This window comes from Delphinapterus leucas, chromosome 9 (genome assembly GCF_059928025.1).
Source record: "Delphinapterus leucas isolate spDelLeu-1000000601 "Yukka" chromosome 9, BTC_Dleu_Yukka2, whole genome shotgun sequence".
Lineage (NCBI taxonomy): Eukaryota > Metazoa > Chordata > Mammalia > Artiodactyla > Monodontidae > Delphinapterus > Delphinapterus leucas.
The window spans coordinates 27,078,478-27,100,201 of record NC_143137.1 but is presented as its reverse complement, the minus strand read 5'-3'; the positions used below and the strand labels follow the sequence as shown (position 1 = coordinate 27,100,201).

Below are 21,724 nucleotides of genomic sequence, written 5' to 3'. Positions count from 1 at the left end.
GTCCAGCTCCCTGCTGGGGGTGGAATACTATGACCAAACTTCACGGACATTTCTGGGGGTGGTGGCAGCGGTCCAGCCAACTGAGATCAAAGAGGTGGAGTTTTCCCAAGGCAAGAAGCACCCTCTAAGCAAAGTGAAGGAAATTAGAGATGTGCCATTACCTGTAACTGCTTTCAAAAAATTTCTTTCAGCTTTACAACTATCAATAAATAATAAGAAACAATAAATTTTGATCAAATGTACTAAGCAGGAATCTTTTTCTGCAAAGTGCCAGACAGTTAGTATTTTAGGCTTTGTGGGCCATTTGGTGGTCTCTTTCCACTCTACACTGTAGTGTGCAAACCCAGCCACAGATAATTTGGAGATACTTGTGTTCCAATAAAATTTTATTTACAAACTCAAGCAGGCTGGATTTGGTATAGAGGCCATAGTTTGCCAAGCCTTGGACAAGAGGAAAGATTTTCTCCATAGAAAATATACAATTGTTGTCATGTAAAGAGGCGACTGATAAATATGTGGCCAAAAACAGTAGATAAAAAGTATTAAGGAGGTGTATCAGTCAGTAGTAGCAGAAATAAGTTATAATAGTAAGGAGCTACTTTTCTGAATTTTGTAATGTTTATGGTATTTTTTACTTGTTGTGATCCCTTCTCATACTAAATAACCATTCATTTTTGTATTTAGTTTTTGATTCTTTTTCTTAAAGACAGCCTCTCCAAATTGAATAAGTTTCAGACCACAAAACCTGGATCAGCCTTACCTGGAGTGAGAAAATGATGCATCAATTAGAGCAACAAAATTCTGAATCTAAAGAAAATGAGCTATCTAAGCCAATATATTCCTTTTGCCAAACCAAATTTAACATAGCTATTTTTTAACATACAATGACCTTTCCCACTAAGAAAACAGGCTAAGCAACTTTAAAAAAACCCACTAAATAAAACAGGCTGGAAAGGCCAGTTATGTGTTTTGGGGGGGGGAGGAGGGAGGGGATGCTTTTATAGTCAGATCCTTCATATAACATTCTTAATAGATGACTAAATAGCATTTGCTTGAACGCCTGCTGTAATGAGGAGCTTACAACTTGAGGGAAAAAACTATCTCATCATGGAGCAGCTCAGTTAGAAAATTATTAATATGTAACCTAAACCTGTTTTCCTAGCAATTACCACTCATAGGTATTTTAATCTTTAATTATCCATTTAAACACCTGTTGAGCATTTGCTATGTGATAGGCACAGCACTAGGTACTGTAGCTACAGCAATATAAAAGTGGAGGTGTGTACTGTCCTCACTAATCACAGCGTACTGACTCCCGTGTAGCGGCAAGAACATTCACTTCCCTAGAGATGTGTCCCCACAACCCTATTTCTCAGGTCATCTCCTTTCCAGCTAAAATTTATTTTGATCATTCATCATCTGACCTGATTTATGGATTCCTTATCAGGCTGGTAAAATGAAGTAGATGATATTTAGATGTGGTCTCATCAATGCAGGATATTAGCTAAATGATGGGGGAAATAATTTATTCCCAATCACAAAAAGGAATGCATGTACACCCTCATTCTCATCTATCACACTGCATATTGGAGACACACGGGATTGTCTTTGTCTAACTCATTATCCTTTCTCATATCCTGATCTTCCATTTCAATTCCATGCTCCCAAAGGCAAAACACCCTGCATCTCACCCTCCTTTTACCTGGCTAACTCTATTCATCTTTCAAATCTCAGTTCAGGGGTCATCTATGGGATGCCTTAAGTGTTAACACTTAACCTACTATTGTAGCCTACTACTTATGAGGATACGCAACATGAGCTTGCCTAACAAAATACTTTGGTCAGCTTCAGCCATCAAAAATTAGAGGGAGAAAGCAGTGCCTCTTTTCACTAGGCCTTAACAAAGAAGACTCTTCAAAAATGCCAATGGACTGGTTAGGTAATTAGGTCCTTTCAAACTACACAAATGAGTGGGTTAAATATTTTTTAGTGGACTGTAAATACTAAAGAATAAAATGAAATACAGAATTAAAAGCCAACAAGAAGCAAACATGCTGAGAAACTTAAAGTTCATTTGGAAACAAAAAAAAGCCTGGAACAGGAAAAATTACAATCTCTGATGTAGCTAGTACAAGGGTTTCCCCATTAGCACTCACAGATACTAAGAACAACTCTCCTAGAAGGAAGCCTAATGGAATGTTTCCTTGACAGCAGAGTTGCCATAAATCCTCTGCAGTCTAGCCCATGCACTCAAAAAATATAGGCAAGCATTACTCAAACAATCCTGCCTATGTGGAACAGTAATAAATTTATAAAACACTGAGAGAAAAGTTTTTAGTAATTAAGAGGGATGAGAAATATTACATAATCAAAGATAATATAACATACAGTATAAAAGAAGAGCTATAACTGATTGGCAATAACGCTAAAAAGTATTACCATGGTCAAGATGAATAAATTCATAAGATGATTAGATAATTTGCATCCTACAGTAACAACAGACTTTGGGGCAAGGAAATACAACGCAGTAAAATATATGGTACCCAAAATGTTCACACAGATGACCTACCTTATCATATAGGCGTTAAAATAAGTTCAGTTCGGTCTATTTAAACCAGGGTAAAGGAATAACTCATTTTAGAAACACTTCCATCAAAACTATTAAAATAATTCAGATCTTACATTTATTAATTCAAACCTTCAGAACCTTAAAATTATCCAAAATTACTCAGGCAACTGGAATTTTCTAGATCATCAAGAAAAATACCCACTCAATTTATTAAATAAGCCATAATTCAGCTATACAATGGGATATTATACAGCTGCTTAAAAAAAAAAATAAAGAGGCTCTTTAACTCATGATAAAGAAAGACCTTCAAGATACATTGTTATGTGAGAAAAAAGCAAGATATAAAATGAAGGGTATAGTATGCTAACACTTATGTGCAACAGCAGAAGCAAGAATAAATAATTTGCATTGCCTAAATATGCATAAAACCATCTGGAAAAAGACACAGAAAGCTAGTAACAGTTGCCAGCTGTTTAGGGGTTTTCTGTGTGTGCATGGGTTTTGTCAGGCAAGGAGGGACTGGGCAAATAAATGTAGGATAGGATGAAAGAGAAACTTTTCACTTACCTTTCATACACTTAATTTTAAACCATGTAAATATTTTAGCTTTTCAAAAAATTAAATATTGATTTGAAAAATACACACACAAATGAAAAACAAAAGACCTATTCGTGTCATATCGTGGTATAAGTCTGAGAAAAATAAAAACATCATCTTTCTGATTTAGAAAACTATAACTGAGGAAGCATTTCTAGTAGCTTTTAAAAGCCCTCCCCTTAAAAAGAATTAGAAGTGAACACTGATGAAAATAACATACTACAGTGTCTAAAGCTATAAAGTAAGAGAAAAGCAAACTTTGGCTAGTACCGGGAGATAGCCTATGTCTGTAATGAAGGTCAAAGTCTATGATTTCTTTCACAAACTTTCCCCTTTTGAACTCTTAAACATGACTAATCAAGTAAGCAAGTTTAAAATACAGTTGGCTCTATCGCCCATATTTGTTACTATATATGCAGCAATTCATAATTATCCAAGCTTTTAAAGATAATCACAGGAATGTGCTTATATATTATATATATAAGCACATTTAATTTGCTTGACTTTCATATGTACAATCAAGCTGGGGAAGGACATGCAAAGAGAAGGTTAATCTAAGAGTAAGTAACAGTTTAAATTCAATGTACAACCTAACTTAAGGACTTTAAGTACAACATCTGAGACTCTCCCATACATTATGCATAAGAATTAGATAGGCAAAAAGGGGGGTGGGGATTGCACATAGGCAAGAACAGTTCTGAAGTTGTTTTTACGATTTACACTTTATAGGGCTTCCCTGGTGGTGCAGTGGTTAAGAACCTGCCTGCCAATGCAGGGGACACGGGTTCGAGCCCTGGTCTGGGAAGATTCCACATGTCATAGCAACTAAGCCCATGAGCCACAACTACTGAGCCTGCGCTCTAGAGCCCGTGAGCCACAACTACTGAAGCCTGCATGCCTAGAGCCTGTACTCCACAACAAGAGAAGCCACCACAATGAGAAGCCCACACACCGCAACGAAGAGTAGCCCCCACTCGCCACAACTAGAGAAAGCCTGTGCAGAAATGAAGACCCAACACAGCCAAAAATAAATAATATTAAAAAAAAGATATGTACAAGCTTCCATGCACCTATTAAAAAAAAAAGATTTATACTTTATTACAATTTCAGAGACTTAAAATTGTAGTGTAAAACATTAATAATGATCTAGTCAGTAATTTGAAAAATAAATTTACTCAACAAAACAAGGTTTATATACTTCCTCAGAAAGCTCAATGTTGCTAGTTTCAAAAGGCAATTTTTATTCTAAATGCATGAGCCAACATTTCTAACTCTGGTTATTATTACTGAAATCGAATGACCATGCATAACTAGATGTTAGACTGCAACCCCTACAAAGGAGTAGGAAACTGACTGTATTTAAAAGGTATATCATATTAGTTTTTTTTTTTTTTAAAGAACTTTGCCATTTAATAGATCAAGAACTTGTGGGTAGCAGGGGCAGGGGAGTGGGTAAGATGTGAGGATTTTATATAATAAGAACAGCTCTACCACCAGCTTATAAAAACTAGTAACTGGAGTTGCAGCATTCCTCAGTTTTCAACAAGTTGGTCAATGAAAATAAAGAGAACCAGGAAAAACCCCAAGCTTCCAAAAACACGAAAGACACTCTTACACCTTTACTATCTGCGAATCTAGGATCAAAGTTGTGACTAAAAAAGTACGCCAGTATAGTAGAGAGTAAACATTTTTAACAATGGCACCTAAAGAAGGTTTAGGTCAGTGACAGACCAAATAAATAATCATGTACTGTATCTTGGTAGGATTTTCACTAGCTTTTATATATATGATAAACTTACCTTGCAGGTCCTGCCTGTCCCCCACCCCCAATACTTCTAATTGTTAGAGAACTGCTGCCTCTTCCCAGGGACAAGCACAGGTGCTACAGCTCAGTCAGTTTAGATTCTCTCCCAGGAATTTAGAATTCCAAACTGAGTCATAAGACTGAGGAGTTCAGGGAAGAGATGAATGGAGTTGAGAGAAGTTCCACTGACTCTTGTTCTCAGAGCTTCCCAGCCTCCTGCTGTTCCTGAAACTTTATTGTTCAATTCTGTTTTGGATTCCATGGGATCCTCTGGTAGCCAATATATTCCTTTTTCCTTAAGCCATAACATTTCATTTACACATCCAATGAAGCACTTATCACTGAATGACTTGTTATAGATTCCTATGTGAGGTATGTTTTACCAATAAACTGTTCATCCTCTAAAGACAAGGGCCATGTATGTTCCCTCAGCCCTAGCACAGTACTTAAAATGCAGTGTGCACTCATTCACTGGATGAAATAAACTGAGAAAGGTGAAAAGTGAAAGGATTCTTTCTTAGAATCATATTAATTATTGCTACATTATCAAAATTATTTTAAATACTTTTTCAAAAAGGTAGAAATTGCTGATCTGTGCTATTTAAATTATTTTTAGATGACAACAGTTCTCTTCTTGGCACTTCACTGACCGAAAAAAACATCTACATGACATAGTGAAAAACTTCAGTCAATGCAACCACATTCCTAATATTTTAAATGCCACAAAACACAGGAATTTGCTGCCACCACAACCTCCACCCACAGAAAAGGGGAGTGAGCAAGGGTTTGGGGACAAAAAAAGCATACCAAAGTCAAAACATATTTTTAAAAATAAGAATGTACTTTCCCCACTAATTTTCAAAGCATGTCAAGGCCAGTAAGATGAGCACAGAAGCAGGAAATAATTTCCAGTACATTCACTTAAATAAACAAACAATGTTGTGGTTTTCAAGTGAACCTAAAAAATAGACAGTGCTCATCTTTTAGAGAATACTCAATCCCATCCATCTGGATCTGGTTCACATTTATAGAATACTTCAACAGTAGCACACACATTCTTCTCAAACTTACGTGGAATAATCACCAAGACAGACCACATTCTGGGCCATAAAACACAACAACAACAAGGAATTCATACACTGTTGTCTGTTCTCAGGCAACAATGTAGGAATCAATATAAGAAAGACAGCTGGAAATTTTCAAAACATTTGGGGATTAAATATACTTCTAAATAACACATGGATCAATGAAGTCTCGAGAGAAACTTTAAAACATTTTGAACTAAATAAAAATTAAAACATGGCTTACCAAATTCTGTGGGATGCAGCAAAAGCAGTGCTTAGAGGGAAATTTATAGCACTGAATGCATGTATGAGAAAAGAAAAAAAGATCTAAAATCAATAACCTAAGCATCTACTTTGGGAAACTAGAAAATGAAGAGCAAATTAAATCCAAAGTAAAAAAAAGAAAAGAAGAAAAATAAAATTTATAGCAGAAATCAATGCAATTGAAAACAGGAGGAAAGAAATCAAAAGACAAAAAAGAGATAAGACACAAATTAATAACATCAGGGCCCAGAAGTAGACCCACACAAACATATCCAACTGATCTTTGACGAAGGAGCAAAAACAATTCCGTGGAGAAAGGATAATCTTTCTGAAATACGGACATCCACTTACAAAAAAAAAAAAAATCTAGATACTGATCTTACACATTTCACAAAAATTAGTTCTAAGTTGACCACAGATTTAATTGTCAAGTGTGAATCTAAATAACTTCTAAAAGATAACACAGAAAATGTACATGACCTTGGGTTTCATGATGACTTTTTAGGAACAAGAGCAAAAGCACAACCTGTCAAAGAGAAAACTGATAAATTGGGCTTCATTAAAATTAAAACTTCTGGGGCTTCCCTGGTGGCGCAGTGGTTGAGAGTCCGCCTGCCGATGCAGGGGACACGGGTTCGTGCCCCGGTCCCGGAAGATCCCACATGCCGCGGAGCGGCTGAGCCCGTGAGCCATGGCCGCTGAGCCTGTGCGTCCGGAGCCTGTTGCTCCGCAACGAGAGAGGCCACAACAGTGAGAGGCCCACATACTGCAAAAAAAAAAAAATTAAAACTTCTGCTCTGCAAAAGAAACTGATAAATGAATGAAAAGCCACAGACCAAATAAAAATATATACAAAATGCATATATGATAAAGGATGTATATCCAAAATAGGCAAAGAACTCTTAAAGCTCAATAAGAATAAATTAACAATCCAACTAAAACGGGCAAAAAGACTGAACAGACACCTCACCAAAGAAGATACACAGATGGCAAATAAGCATACAAAAAGATACTCAACATCATATGGCATTAGGACTTGCTAATTAAAACGATGACCTATGACGATAAAACTATTAGAATAACTAAAATCCAAAATACTAACACCAAATGCTGATGAGAATGTGTAACAACAGGAACCCTCATTTATCCCTGGTAGGAATACAAAATGCAACAGCCAGTTTGGAAGACAGTTTGTCAGTTTCTCACAAAGTTAAACACAGGTTTCCCATATGACACAGCAATCATCCTCCTAGATATTTACCAAAATCAACTGTAAACTTACGTCCATGCACAAACCAGCAAATGAATGTTTATAGCAGCTTTATTCATAACTGCCAAACATTGAAGAAATTGCAATTTCTTTTAATAGGTGAATGGATAAATAAACTGTGGTATATCCACACTAAAATGCAATATTTTTCATCAATAAAAAGTAACAAGATATCAAGCCACATAAAGGCATGGAGGAATCTTAGATGCATATTGCTGAGTGAAAGAAACCAGTTTGTAAATACCACCTACTGCATGGTTCCAACTATGACATTCTGGAAAAGGCAAAACTATAAAGAAGGTAAAATATCAATGGACCCTAGGGTTTCAGCAGGAGAGAGGAGGGATAAATAGGTGGAGGAGAGGGTATTTTTAGGGCAGTGAAACTATTCTGTGTGATACTGCAATGGTGGGTATATGACATGCATTTGTGAAAACCAAAACTTATATATCTGTACAGACTAAAACCTAGTGTAAACTATGGACTTTAGCTAGTAACAATGTATCAATACTGGTTCATCAATTTTAACAAATGTATCATATTAATGCAAGGTATTCATAATAGGGGAAAGTGGGGGTGGGGAGAGGGAGACAGGGTAACGTAAACCCTCTATACTTTCCACACGATTTTTCTGTAAATCTAAACCAGCTGAAAAAATAAAGTCTATTAATAAAAAAAAAGATACAAGCTAACTATCTATATTAGAAATCAGACCTTCAAACATAAATTTGGACCACAGCCAAGAATAATCAGATAATTGAGGAAACGGGAGCAAAGAAGAGAGCAACTACATGAATATTAATTGAAAATTTTTTTCAATGATGAGAACTTAAAAAAAAATTAGTATCTTCAGATATATTTAATTAGTTATTATTGCAAAAGGAGGGGGGAGGCTGCTCTTAAAATACAGCAACTAGCAAATGCAGAATACTTTGATGGAAAATAAAAAATAACACCTTACCATTAAAAATTCAAAGATAAGTGTCACAATATCTGGTATCCAATAAAAAAGTTACCAAGTATGTGAAAAAGCTCTTACCATGCTAGAGCAAAGATAGAACATGTTAAGTAGAAACACAGAATATACTTTTTTAAATCCAAATTAAACCCCAGAGATGAAAACTATAACATCTGAGATGAAAAAACTAACATCTAAGTGGTATTAATGGCAGATTAGACATTGTAGACAAAAAAGATTAGTGACTTTAAAGACATAGCACTAGCTACTATCTAAAAGAAACAGCGAGAGAATAAGATGGAAAGAAAAAAAAAGAGCTGTACAGTAGTGAAGTCTAGGACAACTTCAAGCAGTCTATATGTGTCTAGCTTTTTTGAAGTCAAGCTTTTTTTGGGGGGGCGTGGATATTTGGGGGGAAAAAAGACTGAAAAATTTCCAAACTTGAATAAACTTACTATAAACTCACATATCCAAGAAGTTTAAGAAATCCCAACATAAGAAACAATAAGAAAACTAGAGCAAAGCACATCATAATCAGAGTCCTTAAAACCAGTAATAAAGAGAAAAATCTTAGAAGTAATCAGAGAAAAAAGACATGTTGTATACAGAAGATTAAAGAAAAGGACAACAGCAAATTTCCTGTCAGCAGTAACTGCAAACCAGAAGATACTGGAGCAACATCTTTACAGAAAGAAGAAAAACAAAAAAACTATCAATCTAGAATTATATATCCAGAAAAAATATCTTTCAAGATTCAGGGCAAGATATAGACTTTTTCAGAGATACAAAGCTGAAAGAATTTACCAGCAACAGACCTATACTACAAGAGATGTTTAAGCGGGGGGAAAAAAAAGGAAGAAAAGAAAGAAAAGGAAGGAAGGAATGAAGGGAGGGAGGGAGAGGAAAAAATACTCTGAAGAAAACTGATAGCAGAGAGAAGTCTGGATCTAGACAAAGGAATTAAAGGCAACAGAAATGATAACAAGTGGATAAATATAAGAATTTTTTTTCCTTACCATCAAATCTCCTTAAAAGATACTTGAATCATTATGGCAAAATAACAATGTATCAAGGAATTTAAAGGTAAAATGTATGGCAACAATATAGCATAATGGCTTGAAGGGAAGAAATGTAACTGTGCTATTGTAAAGTTCTTATACTAAATGTGAAGTGATATAATAGCCTTTGAAAGTAGACTGTAATAAGTTATATACTGTAAGCCCTAAAGCAACTACAGAAACAAAATAAAGAGTTACAACCAATAAACCAGAAAAAGAGGTTAAAAGAAAATTTAAAAATACTAATCCAATCTAAAGAAAGCCAGAAAGAGGAGGAGGAAAGGAACAAAGAAAATGTGAGACAAACAGAAAACAAGTAGCAAGATGGTATATTTAAACACAATCATATCAATAATCATCTAATTAAATGTAAATGGTCTAAACACCCAAAGTAAATACTACCAGACTGGGCTTAAAAAGCAAGACCTAACTATGTGCCGCCTATATGAAACCCATTTTAAGTATAAAGACTCAAAGAGATTAAAAATAAAAGACTGCAAAAAACATTACAACACCAATCAAAAGAAAGCTTCAGTAGCTTTATTAATAACAAAGTTGATTTCAGAGCAAAGTATATCAGGGACAAAGGGGGTTATTTCATGATGGTCAACTCTTCAAACAGGACATAACTGTTGTAAATGTTTATGCACATGATAAACAGGTTCAAAACAAGTGAAGAGAAACTGATAGAACTGCAAAGTGAAACAAATTCATAATAACAGTGGAAGAATTCAATGCCTTTCTCTCAAAAAATTGATAGAGCAAGTAGACAGAAAATCAGTAAGGAAAGAGACGACTTAAACTACACTACGGACCATCTTGATATAATTAACATTTTCTGAACACTCCACCCAACAGTGGAGTACACATTATTTTCAAAGGCATGTGCAATGCCAATTTAGACCATATTCTTATCAATAAAAAGGATCCATGTATTTTCTAACATAATAGAATTAAGTTAGAAATCAGTAACAGAAAGACATCTGGAAAATCCCTAAATCTTTGGACACTAACTTGCATACTTCTAGAAAACCTGTGGGTCAAAGAAATGAAAAGGAAAATTAGAAAGTAATTTAAATTAAATGAAAAATAAAATACAACATGTCCAATGTGTGGGATGCCAGTAAAGCAGTATTTACAAGAAAATGTATAGCACTAAATCTCTACATTAGAAAAAGAAAAAGGTCTCAAATGAATTACCTGAGTAGTTACCACCTTAAAAAAGAAAAGCAATTTAAACCCAATGTAAGCAAAAGGAAATAATAAATATCAGAACAGAAATCAATAAAATAGAAAACAAGAAAAACAACAGAAATCAGTTAAACTTAAACCTGTTAAGAAAATCAATAAAAATAACAAACCTCTAGCCAGACTGATTAGGACAAAAAAAACCCTATATAATGCCCGCTATTTATTTCCAAATAATACAGGAAAGGCAAAAGTGGGTAGCGATATAAAGCAAACAAGACTGGCCATGATTGATGCCCACTAAAGCTCAGTGACAGGTCCACATAGATTCATTATCCTATTTTACTTTGTATATGTTTAAAAGTTTCCATAATAAAAATGTTAAAAAAAAAAGCATGAGGTCAATCTATATGTACATAATATAATCTGCCCAGAATATGACCCCTTTCAGGTAAAATGCAGAGATACGTAATCATATACATACATACAAACAAAAAGGAAGGGAAAGAGACACATCAAAACCTTAAGAGCTTTCTATGGAGCCTAATTGTATTAGGGGATGAGAAGTGTAAAGGGCTGTTTTACCTTTTTAACTCCATATAGTGCAGACTGCGTGCGTGCGTGTGTGTGTGTGTGTGTGTGTGTGTGTGTGTGGTGTGTGTCTAAACAATGAATATAAATGGGTATCGCTTTTGTACCTAAAAAAAAAAAAAAAATTTAATGGCTAGTACGGATGATATGAAAACTATATAACTACAGAAGGAAATAAGACAAGTGGCAAATAAAACAGACTTGCTTGCCAATGGAAATCCCCACTATGTCAATTTTTCTTAAATTCATCTACAAATCCAATGCTATTTTAAAGCAAATATTCTTTTGGTGGGAGATGGGGTGGGAGGTAGTCTTGAAAAAATACTAAGCATAGGCACATAAAAATAGCTAGAAAATACTGAAAAGGAGAGTAATGAGGGACTTTAATCAAACTATGTCATAATTATAAAGCTATACTAATTAAAAATTCAGTATACTGGCAAAGAAATAAACAAAAAATAAGAGAATGTAGAAATGGATCTAAGTACATCTGGTAAGACAGCGTTTCAAATAGATCGGAGAAAATCAATTGCTCAATAAATGACATCGTTTGTAAAAAGGTAGCACTGGCTTTCTACTACCCTTGTTTTCCAAAGTCACTTCCAGAAAGATCAAAGATAACACGTACAAAATAAGACCATAGAAGTACTAGGAAAATGTGAGTAAATATTTTTGCAGTTCTCAACTAGGACAGTATTAAATAAGAACTTGATATTCTAGAAAGATTATCATATTTAACTACACAAAATTTAAAACTTATGCAATGACCAAAAATACTCGTCGAAAAATAAAATGATGAACTGCCAAAAAATACTGTAAAATTACTATCCCTAAAGAGTTCTTTAAGTCACTAAGAAAAAACAACCCAATAGAAAAATGGTCTAAAGACAAGAATAGGCATTTCACAGAAGAAATATAAATGACCGACATGAAAAAATATTTTTCACTAAAAACTACAAATCAAACAATGAGATTTTTTTGACCAGTGAAACTGTCAGAAGCAAAAAAAGATTTTTAAATTCTAGTGTTGATGTGACTATACAGTTTGGTAACACCTGTTTTGTAAGATAATTCAGCAGTATCTATTACTATTTTTTAACACTCATGCTCTCTGACTTCACTGCTTTGAATTTACTCTATAGAAATACTTGGAAAGGATACAAAGAAATAGGTATTTGAATGTTCATTACAGCACTGTTTCTAAAAATACACTGTTTATAAAAATACCCATTGTTATGGGTTGAATTGTGTCTCCCTAAAAAATACACTTAAGTCCTAACCCCTGTATCTGTGAATGTGACCATATATCGAAAAAGATTCTTTGCAGATGTAACCAAGTTAAGATGAGGTCATTAGGGTTGACACTAGTCCAATGACTGGTGTCCTTATACAAAAAGAAGACAGAGAAACAGACAAGTAGAAAACATCCTGTGATGATTACATAGGTAGAGACTGGAGTGATCAATCTATAAGCTGAAGAATATCAAGGATGGTCAGCAGATGCCAAAAGCTAGGAGATGCATGGGACATTCTCTTTCAGTGCCGCCAAAAGGAACCAACCCTACCAACACCTTGATTTTAGACTTCCAGCCTCTAGAAATGAGAGAGATTAAATTTGTTTTTTTAAGCCACACAGTTTGCGGTACCTTGTTAAACTAGCCCTAGGAAACTATGAGAGGTTAATAAGCTATAAGAAATACATAAAATATAGGATGTAGTAATGAAAAGGATGCACCAGATACAAATGAACATGGAAATGTTTGAAAGATATACAATATAAGTGAAAAAGTTAAGTTGCAGAATACCACTTCTCTGGTAAGTTAAGTTGCAGAATACCACTTCTCCCCCTTCAACTCCTCACTGAAACCCATCCTTTTCAAATGTTGGTCAAGTCAAATATGGACTAGACTGCCTCCCTCTGTAATCTTCATGTGCACACCTTCATGGATCTAACTCCACTCCTAAGGCCTCAATAACCAACACTGTAAAAAGGATTCCAACAGCTCTAATCCTACAATTTCTACTATTTAGCCATTTCCACAAGGAGGTTCTGTTGTCATCTTGAATTCACAGAGCCAACCAAGTACTGACATTTTTTTCTTCACAATGTTTCTAGAATAGAGCCTTGGAATGGCAACTAGATTTCATCAACTGTGAACCTGGACTGATTGGTAGTGGCTGTGTGTAGGACAAAGTAGGAAAAAATGCTGTGAGTGATAAGTGGTGTCTGCCATGAGAGCAAAGGCCAAGGATTTACTTCCCTTCATAATCCTTTTTCCGTACCAGATGCTGCTACAATTCAGGTTCCTTAGCCAGGCCAGGTCTGGTCTGCTAAGATAATGAATAAGAAACTGTTTAGTAAACTTTAAAGTGTTAATTATTCTTATTATGAATAATAATTTCCAGTTTTCCCCATTCCTGGATCCTTCCTATATTGACATTTTTTGAATCAAAATCTTTGTGACTTCTCCCTACTTAGGGACTAAAGCTCAATCCCTAGGTTTGACGTTCAAGGTCTTCTAAAATCTGGCCTCAATTTATCTTTCGAACTTATCATTCACTATCTCCTCAAGCAAATACCATTCTCAGTTCTAGCCAAGTCAGTCTATTCAGTATTGCAGAACACTCCATGAAAATTTTCTTCTCCTAAATTGCTCACACATTTTCCTACACTTGAACTGGGCTACTTCCTTGTTCTGACATAAATTCTGTAGGCCATTTAAGGTTCTCATGCTCAAACCCCACAATGATGTATTAAAACCCACAGTGATACACCTATCTCTCCTATTATTCAAAACTTCATTATATGCTGGCTTGTAAAACTATCTTTACATGCATAATTTTTGTCTTCCCTGGCTTAGTAAACAACTAAGGGGTAAGGACTAAACCTTCCCTACCCTTTCCATGTAGTCCAAGATACCGGGAAGGTGTTATGTACTCAGCAAATCCTCAATTCTTGATCATGACTATATTTTATTAATAAGAATAGAGGAAATCATTTGATTAGCTTCATGCACTGCATACAAATCAATAAGCTCCTTTACTACTATGAATATTTCTTAGGTATTTAGGTATCCTCTGATATTTTTATGGCAACAAAAGTATTCACCTTACTGGAGGGAGAATTTCACTTAAAATTTTTTATTTTGGAGCCAAAAAAATGATAAACAACTTCACCTCTATTTTAATACTTAAAAACACTAGATAATTTTAGCTTCTCCAAGTTTAATATGAAAGTTTAACTTTAAAATCAAACTTTAAAATATTTCATTGTCCTAAAGTTACTGGGTATTTGTCTGATGATAATTTCGATCTCCTCATATTTTTAACAGCATTTTATATTCCCAGATGTCTTTCGCATTTCCTTTTGTTTCAATTTATCTGGTCTTTAATGAGTACTCCTTTTATAGAGACAGATTTCTATAGTAATCTTCAGGTCAAGTAAAAAATAAGTTAAAAAGCCAAATCATCATGGCAGAGGAACCGAGGACATAGAGAACAATTAAACTAACAGATAGTCATAGTAATTGAAATATGAAGTTACTACAAATCTTTCATTTGATTTTATTTTCTAAAGGGAGTTCTTCTAGATTCATCTCTTCAACATTACGCCAGTTATTTGGTTTCTTTAAAAAAAAAAAGGGTAATAGGGACTTCCCTGGTGGTCCAGTGGTTAAGACGCCATGCTCCGTACAGGGGGCCCGGGTTCCATCCTGGTCAGGGAACTAGATTCCGCATGCCACAAGTGAAAATCCCGCATGCCGCAACTAAGCCCCGGCGCAGCCAAATAAATAAATAAATAAATAATTTTTTAAAAAAAGATGCTTTTCTAAATAAATAAAGAGTCATAAAGTCCTTTACAACACATTCCAAAGGGAAACTGATGTTTTCTAATAATTCCACTCTCTTATATTAACACTATAGTGATGTAATCCTCTATTTCCAAGAATACTGATAGATACAATAAAGAAAAACAATACATTTTTGTTACACTACATTTATGAATATAGTTAAATATGCCAAATGTCTTCTAATTAGTAAACAATACTTAAAAAAATACTAGATTGTTCAGTTATACCACAATAAGAATTTTATTTACAGTTAACAATATATATTATATTACTCTGGAGAAGAGCGTATAAACTTGTTTTGCTTCCAGAACCTCTACAATGAAAGTGAACTCTATTAATAATGCTGAGTTCTTATCTGTTGGATCAAAGCTATGACTCTCAGACAGAATAATTTATAATGAAGCTGAACTCCATCTGCTCTTCTAAACCTCAACTTTTAATCATTCTAAAATAACCAAGTCAGTTCACTATAACTACTGAGTCTAACACTTAAAACTAAAAACTTAAAAAAAAAAAACCTTATTTTTAACCTTAGGTAATAAGCAATAAAAGGTAACACCAAACTATCATATCACTAATAAAGTTTCATGTAAGAAATGAGGTTCTAGACGGAACTGGTTAACAAAAGAGGAACTCTTTAAAATAACTCTATCTTAATTAAAAGGCATACTTATAATAAGCCAAAAATTCCTTGTAATTAGAATAAATAATTAATAATTCAAAGTTAGTTAAGAGCTGATTATTCTATTACTAATGCTTTTTAATTCTGTTTACCCTGGTCTTTCTACAGTAAAATATCTATCAAATTATGATGCTAAGAAAAAGGTGAGTTAGAAATGGGAATCTGCAGTGAAATGACTGTAGATTATCTGCCTTGCACTTAGACATATACTATCTTTGTCTCCACTGAGCAAAACACACATATGCCAAGGTTAACAGAAGCTCTGTTCTTTCCCTGCTAGAGTCCCTGGCAACTAGAACATTTAGAGTGGTAGAACATTAAAGGTGGAAAGACTGTGGTGTTATCTGTCCAACCACTCCTTTTCAGACCAGGAAAGTGAGGTTCAGGAAGGTAGATACCTGTTCACATTCACAATTAATTGGTGGCAGAGCATGGACTAAAACCCAGGAACTCCTAACTCTTATGCCAGTATCCCTTTTTTCCTTTCCGGTCAGCAGCCAGAGGGACTTAGGCTGCCCAGAAATTCCCCAAAGAGATTTGTTCCAGCTGCTGCTTAACTCTTAATTTACATACTCTATAATGTACTGACTTTAAGCCAAAATGTTAGAATTAATTTACCTAAATCAAAACAAATACAATATACAGTTCAAGATTTTACTTTAAAACCTCTCTGCCAGTAACAAGAAATCTAAACCAAGTAGTGAATAGTATTAATGACAACATTCTTTCACATGCTTCTCCAACTCCCAGAACACTTTGTAAGTGGCCGGCGTTCTAACTGCTTTACACACATTATTGCATTATTCTCTGAAATCCTTGACTAAGTCCATTTTACAAATCTAGACCTAAGGCTCATACTTGTTAAGAAATATGACTATACTATAGAGCTAAGAATAACAAAAAAAAGGATATATAAACCCAGATCTGCTGGATTCTTCTAAATCTCCTGTGCTTATAGTTCACCCCGTATGACACTCACTTTTGTACTCACCTTTTCCCTCTTCACTAGCCTAGGTTGCCTTCATGTCTTTGTCTATTCCAAATCCTGTGAATTTTTACCTTTTTTTTTCTCCTTAAATATCACTCAAGGTGAAATACATTCCCAGCACTAACTTCCCTCCAGGACCGCCTCAATTTAGGGCTTCATCAAGACAATCATCCCTCATAGGCACCTCTCTCTCTAAACCTATTTAAGAATTTAGCACAGAAACAAATGTTGGACAGCTACTGCTACCAACTACATTAGTTCAGCAGAAGAATTAAACCACTTTGTTCTCCTAATAAATGAAGACTGAAGTCCAGATACCATCTGTATTAGAAACTGAAGGTTTTAACAACCTGATCAAGCAATGAAAAATGCTGAATGAACTCCTAAGGAGTAAACAAGTTAGCTATTATATTTATGCAATCAGTAAGAATTCAGTGATCTGTATGCTGGTTATTATAAAAATTATAGAAGACTATGTAGGCATAAGGTCTAATCTCCCAGAATTATATATAGGGTGAGAAAACAAACAAAAAACTAAAGACTTTAAGCAAGCTTAAAACAAGTGCTGAGGAACTAAAGAAAATAAAAATTAAACTTAGTTAATAAAAATGCCTTCTTAAATATCACTAAATCCTGAAACAAAACAAGTGAGTATGCAGGGAATGGTAATAGTTAACATTTCTAACCCCAATCCATCTGGACCAGAGGGATAGTATAAGGTTTTGTTTTCTCCCAATCCTTAATTTCTTACTTATTCAGGAATGGATATATTTAACTTTTCTTGGCAAGATGGATATACTCTTTACAGAAAATAAGTTAAATCACACACATGAAAGGCAACAGAACTAACTACAAAACTAGACCTAGTAATCTTGTTTCTAACCCTTCTTAATTGTTCTAAGAAAATACCACCAGCTAATAAATTGCAACAGAACTATTAACTTTATGTAAAATTACATAACATATATTTACATATTTACATGTAACTTTAAATGAACCCTCAACTTTTTCAAAATCTATTTTTAAAAACTGTGGTAAAACTATAGCTTTACTGAAAATTCACCTCCTCCATGAAAACAATCAGCAACCTAGAGTTTCATTAACATCTAGGCATATTTACATCTAGTGACACATGCATGTTTCTGCATACTTTTTCTGCTGGTGGTTTTATACCTGCCTTTTCCCCAGTTCCCTTCCTTCATGCCCTCTACCTAAGGGGGATGAAATCCTACTGGAGTCTTTTGCTCCTTTATCCCACTAGCACTGCTTTAATTCACACCCTCATCATATTTCATGCAGGTGATTGTAAACACGTATCTGATCTCCTTTGCCTCCAATCTAACAACCCTCAATCCACCTTCTATAATAGAGTGCCTCTACCTTTCTCCCCAAACTTTCTAAAAGTCAAATCTGATCTTGTGGTACCCCACTAACTAGCGCAATACTTCCTCAACTGCATCTCTTACACCTATGAAATACACATTGTTATCTGATGGGGTTAGAGAAATGCTGTCCTGAAAGAATTTATGGACCAAAGATTGAGGGAAAACCTATTAACATTTCCAATGTGCTTCAGGATTACCCTATTAGAAAACAGTGGATTTTAGCAGTGGTTCTCAAACTGTGATATAAGTTGGAGACTTCTATTAAGCATGCTAAAAATAGAAATGTCCAATTACACCTCAGACTCAATGAATTTGAATATTATCTAGGAATTTGGCCTAGCCATATGCATTTGTAATAATCTCCCCAATGATTCCAATGCATACCTAAACTTGAGACCCCTTCTTGCTCCATAACATACTATTAGGAGGTCCCCTGACTTCCCAAGCTGTTTCATACCTCTCATCAACCTGGGGGGTAGTCGGCCCTCCAAATCTCTGGACATGGAGGGCTGACTGCAAGGGACTTGAGCACCCGACGACGACTATACCTACTAATCTTAAATGTTCAGGTACTGACCATTCTAAAAAGCGTTTACTCATCCTCTCTTCTGATCTCCTAAACTTTTATAAAAATAATAGCATCTACACATATAGTCCTTCTAATCCACACAACCACCCCAAGAGATAGTATCCTTATTTTAGAAAAGAGAAAACCAATGCTAGGACAGGGGGCTTAAGAAACTTGTCCAAAGTGACCATATGAGTTTAAACCCTGATCTGCTGATTACAAAGCCAGGATACAGGATTTTCCATTGTGACATGCAGCCTCTTGCACATCACTCTGAAGTACTGACATACTCACCAGTTTACACATTTGTTTCTCTTTTTAGATATAGTAAGCTCCCTTAGTGCAGGCATCAACCCTGATTTTGACCTCAACATTTAGCTACTCAATACATATTTGCTGAGTGAAAGGAGGAATGAAACTCCTTGAGAGCTGGGACTACAACTACTCCTGTTTCATTTCCTGAATTCTTAGATAGAGTTCTGAATACATCTTGCTAAACAAATTTGGTCTGACCTATAAATCTCATTGCTTCATTTTTTTTTTTTAATGAGACCATGTATTTCAGTATTGTACAAAAAACTGCATAGTCAGCAAAGGAAAAAAAAAAGGATTGTTCCAGAAAATTAACATATCATTCTTTACTCTGTAATAATTGGAGACTTCAAATATTAAAGTTAATCTCCGCAACCATTTCACACCACAAGAGCAGGTAACTACAACAGTGTGGTTTTAAATGACAGAAATTCATTCTCTATCTATCGCTGTATTCTTCCACATCAGTCATTTTTTTGAAACCAGTAAACATTACAGGTACAATTAGTCAGTATACTTGGGTATAAATATAATGTCCTTCCTGCTTAAAGTTAATGCGTCTGGTAGGTAACACACGGTACAACTACTTGCTTTCTGATACAGATTACACAACAAAAGTGGTAAACCCACAAACTTTAAATAATGTCATTTTTGAAGTACTGAAGATTTTCCTAAGTTGAAAATATTCAAAAATTAGTGCTGCTTTAAGAGTCTTACACTTTAATTATATCAGTTTCTGATGAAAAATAGAAGTTACTATTCCTTTCATACCACTTTTAAATAAGTCAATAACAAGTAAGAAAAAAAACTCTTCTAAAACAACATGATGTAGTGGAAAGTACAACAGAGTAGGCATCAGGAGTCCTGGTTTTCTAGTTCTGGTTACATTACTAAATTGCTGGGTGACTTCGGGCTCACTGGCTCAGTTTTCTCATTGGTTTAAAAAGTGTGTGTGGGGAGTAAAGGGCTTGACTGCCCTTACAGTTGTGTCCCCCAGTTCTCATTTTAAGCCACCCCCCTCATTTTATTCTTCTAATCAGGTCTAACTTCTGAAATCTGAAACACATCTGAACTGAATGTAATGATTCAATCTCCTACTGGATGGCACAGGATACAAAGGGTAAACTCCTAGAAAGTTAACAATTAATCTGGTAACTTCCCAGAACCTGTCTAATCCCAACTTCTCAAACAGGCAGGTGGAGTCTGGTTTGACACACTTAGCACTACTAAGAAAAGCTGTAAAAGGTACAGCCCTGTTGGCATTTCACTCGGTGCTTCCCGGGTTCCAGTGGCACATACTCCGCAGGTGTTAAGCAGCAAAGGGGGAAGAAAGGGACCCAAACAGCGTTCCAACAAACTCAACCACAGTTCAACCCAGCCAGCGCAGTAAGATGCAGCCTAACGAGGCCTATCCCGCAGAGCAGAACCTCCCCACCCGCAGAAGTGCCAGCGGCCCGTGTAATGAACGCTTCCGTCAACAACACACATTCCCCTTCCCACAGCAGAGCTGCTCGCTCCCAACCGGCCATCGGGGCTTGGACCAGGCCGCACTGCACGAACCTAAGACCCATGCTCAGACCCCCAAAGGCCAAGAACTGTTGGAGACTGCGGTTCCTCTGCGCTTGGTGTGGGAGAGCAACATCTCCCACCAGGGGAAAGAAAGAAAGAAAAGAAAACAACAAAAAAAAACCCAAAATCAAAAAACAGTGGAGAGGAGAGAAAAACCAGGCCTGGGCGAGACCGCTGGAGAAATAAACCTCGTTTCTCTGCAATGGGGAGCAGTAGCATTTCCTGCCCTCATTCTGAACAGACGCACTCGACTTCATTCCTCAAAGGAATGAAGATCCTCAAAGGAGATTAAAAAACCACCTTATGGTCCGATTCATTCATATTTGGGCCTCGGTCCCCGACCGACCCACTCCTGAAACCTCTGGCATTGTGAAGAAAGGCGCCCCCAGATCGGCTGTAGGTGGAGAAGCGAGGGCCAGTCCAGGGGCCCAGTTACTAAGATCAAGCAGCTCGGGCAAGAAGAAAATCCCCGTGAGGCCTGACAGTAAAGTCTGAGTCAGCAGCAAGGGCACGGACCCGGGTCCGACCGAGCAGGGCTCCAGGGCAGGCCTGCGGAGGTGACACTTCCCTGCGTGCTCCCCGGGCAGGTCCGGGAGGCGGCGTCCGGCCGCGCCGGCCCGCACCCAGGAAGCCGGGCCGGAGGGCCGACGCGGGGCCGGAGGACCGACGCGGGGCCGGAGGGCCGACGCGGGGCCGGGGCCGACGGGAGGCCTGGCCGGCAGCACCACCGCCCACCCGCGCCGCTCCCGCCTCCTTCCCCACTCCCACTTCCCGGCCCTCCAGCCCGGGCCCGTGAGGTAAGGCCGGGGGCGGCGACGCGGGTCTCGGCCACTGACCACACATTTCTTGCCCAGGAAGGTGAAGAGAGACTCGTTCTCCTGCGGGGTGAGCAGCAGGGACCCCACGTTAGTGACCCTCCGCGGCGGCGGCGGCTGCTGGCCGGAGCTCATGGTTTCGCCGGCGGGGTAGGGAGGCCAGGGCCGTCTCCTCCAGCGAGTGGGCGAGC

General features: G+C 36.6%; 1 protein-coding gene across 3 annotated transcripts in view; it reads right to left on the bottom strand.

The window, feature by feature from the left end:
• WASL (WASP like actin nucleation promoting factor) overlaps positions 1-21,668 on the bottom strand; it is a 66,232-nt gene extending 44,564 nt beyond the window's left edge. For all 3 annotated transcript variants that reach the window (XM_089917452.1, XM_089917451.1, XM_089917453.1), the window contains exon 1: positions 21,555-21,668. In XM_089917452.1, coding sequence (XP_089773578.1) covers positions 21,555-21,668 — 114 coding nt within the window. The remainder of the gene's footprint in view (positions 1-21,554) is intronic.
• Positions 21,669-21,724: the final 56 nt, after the last annotated feature.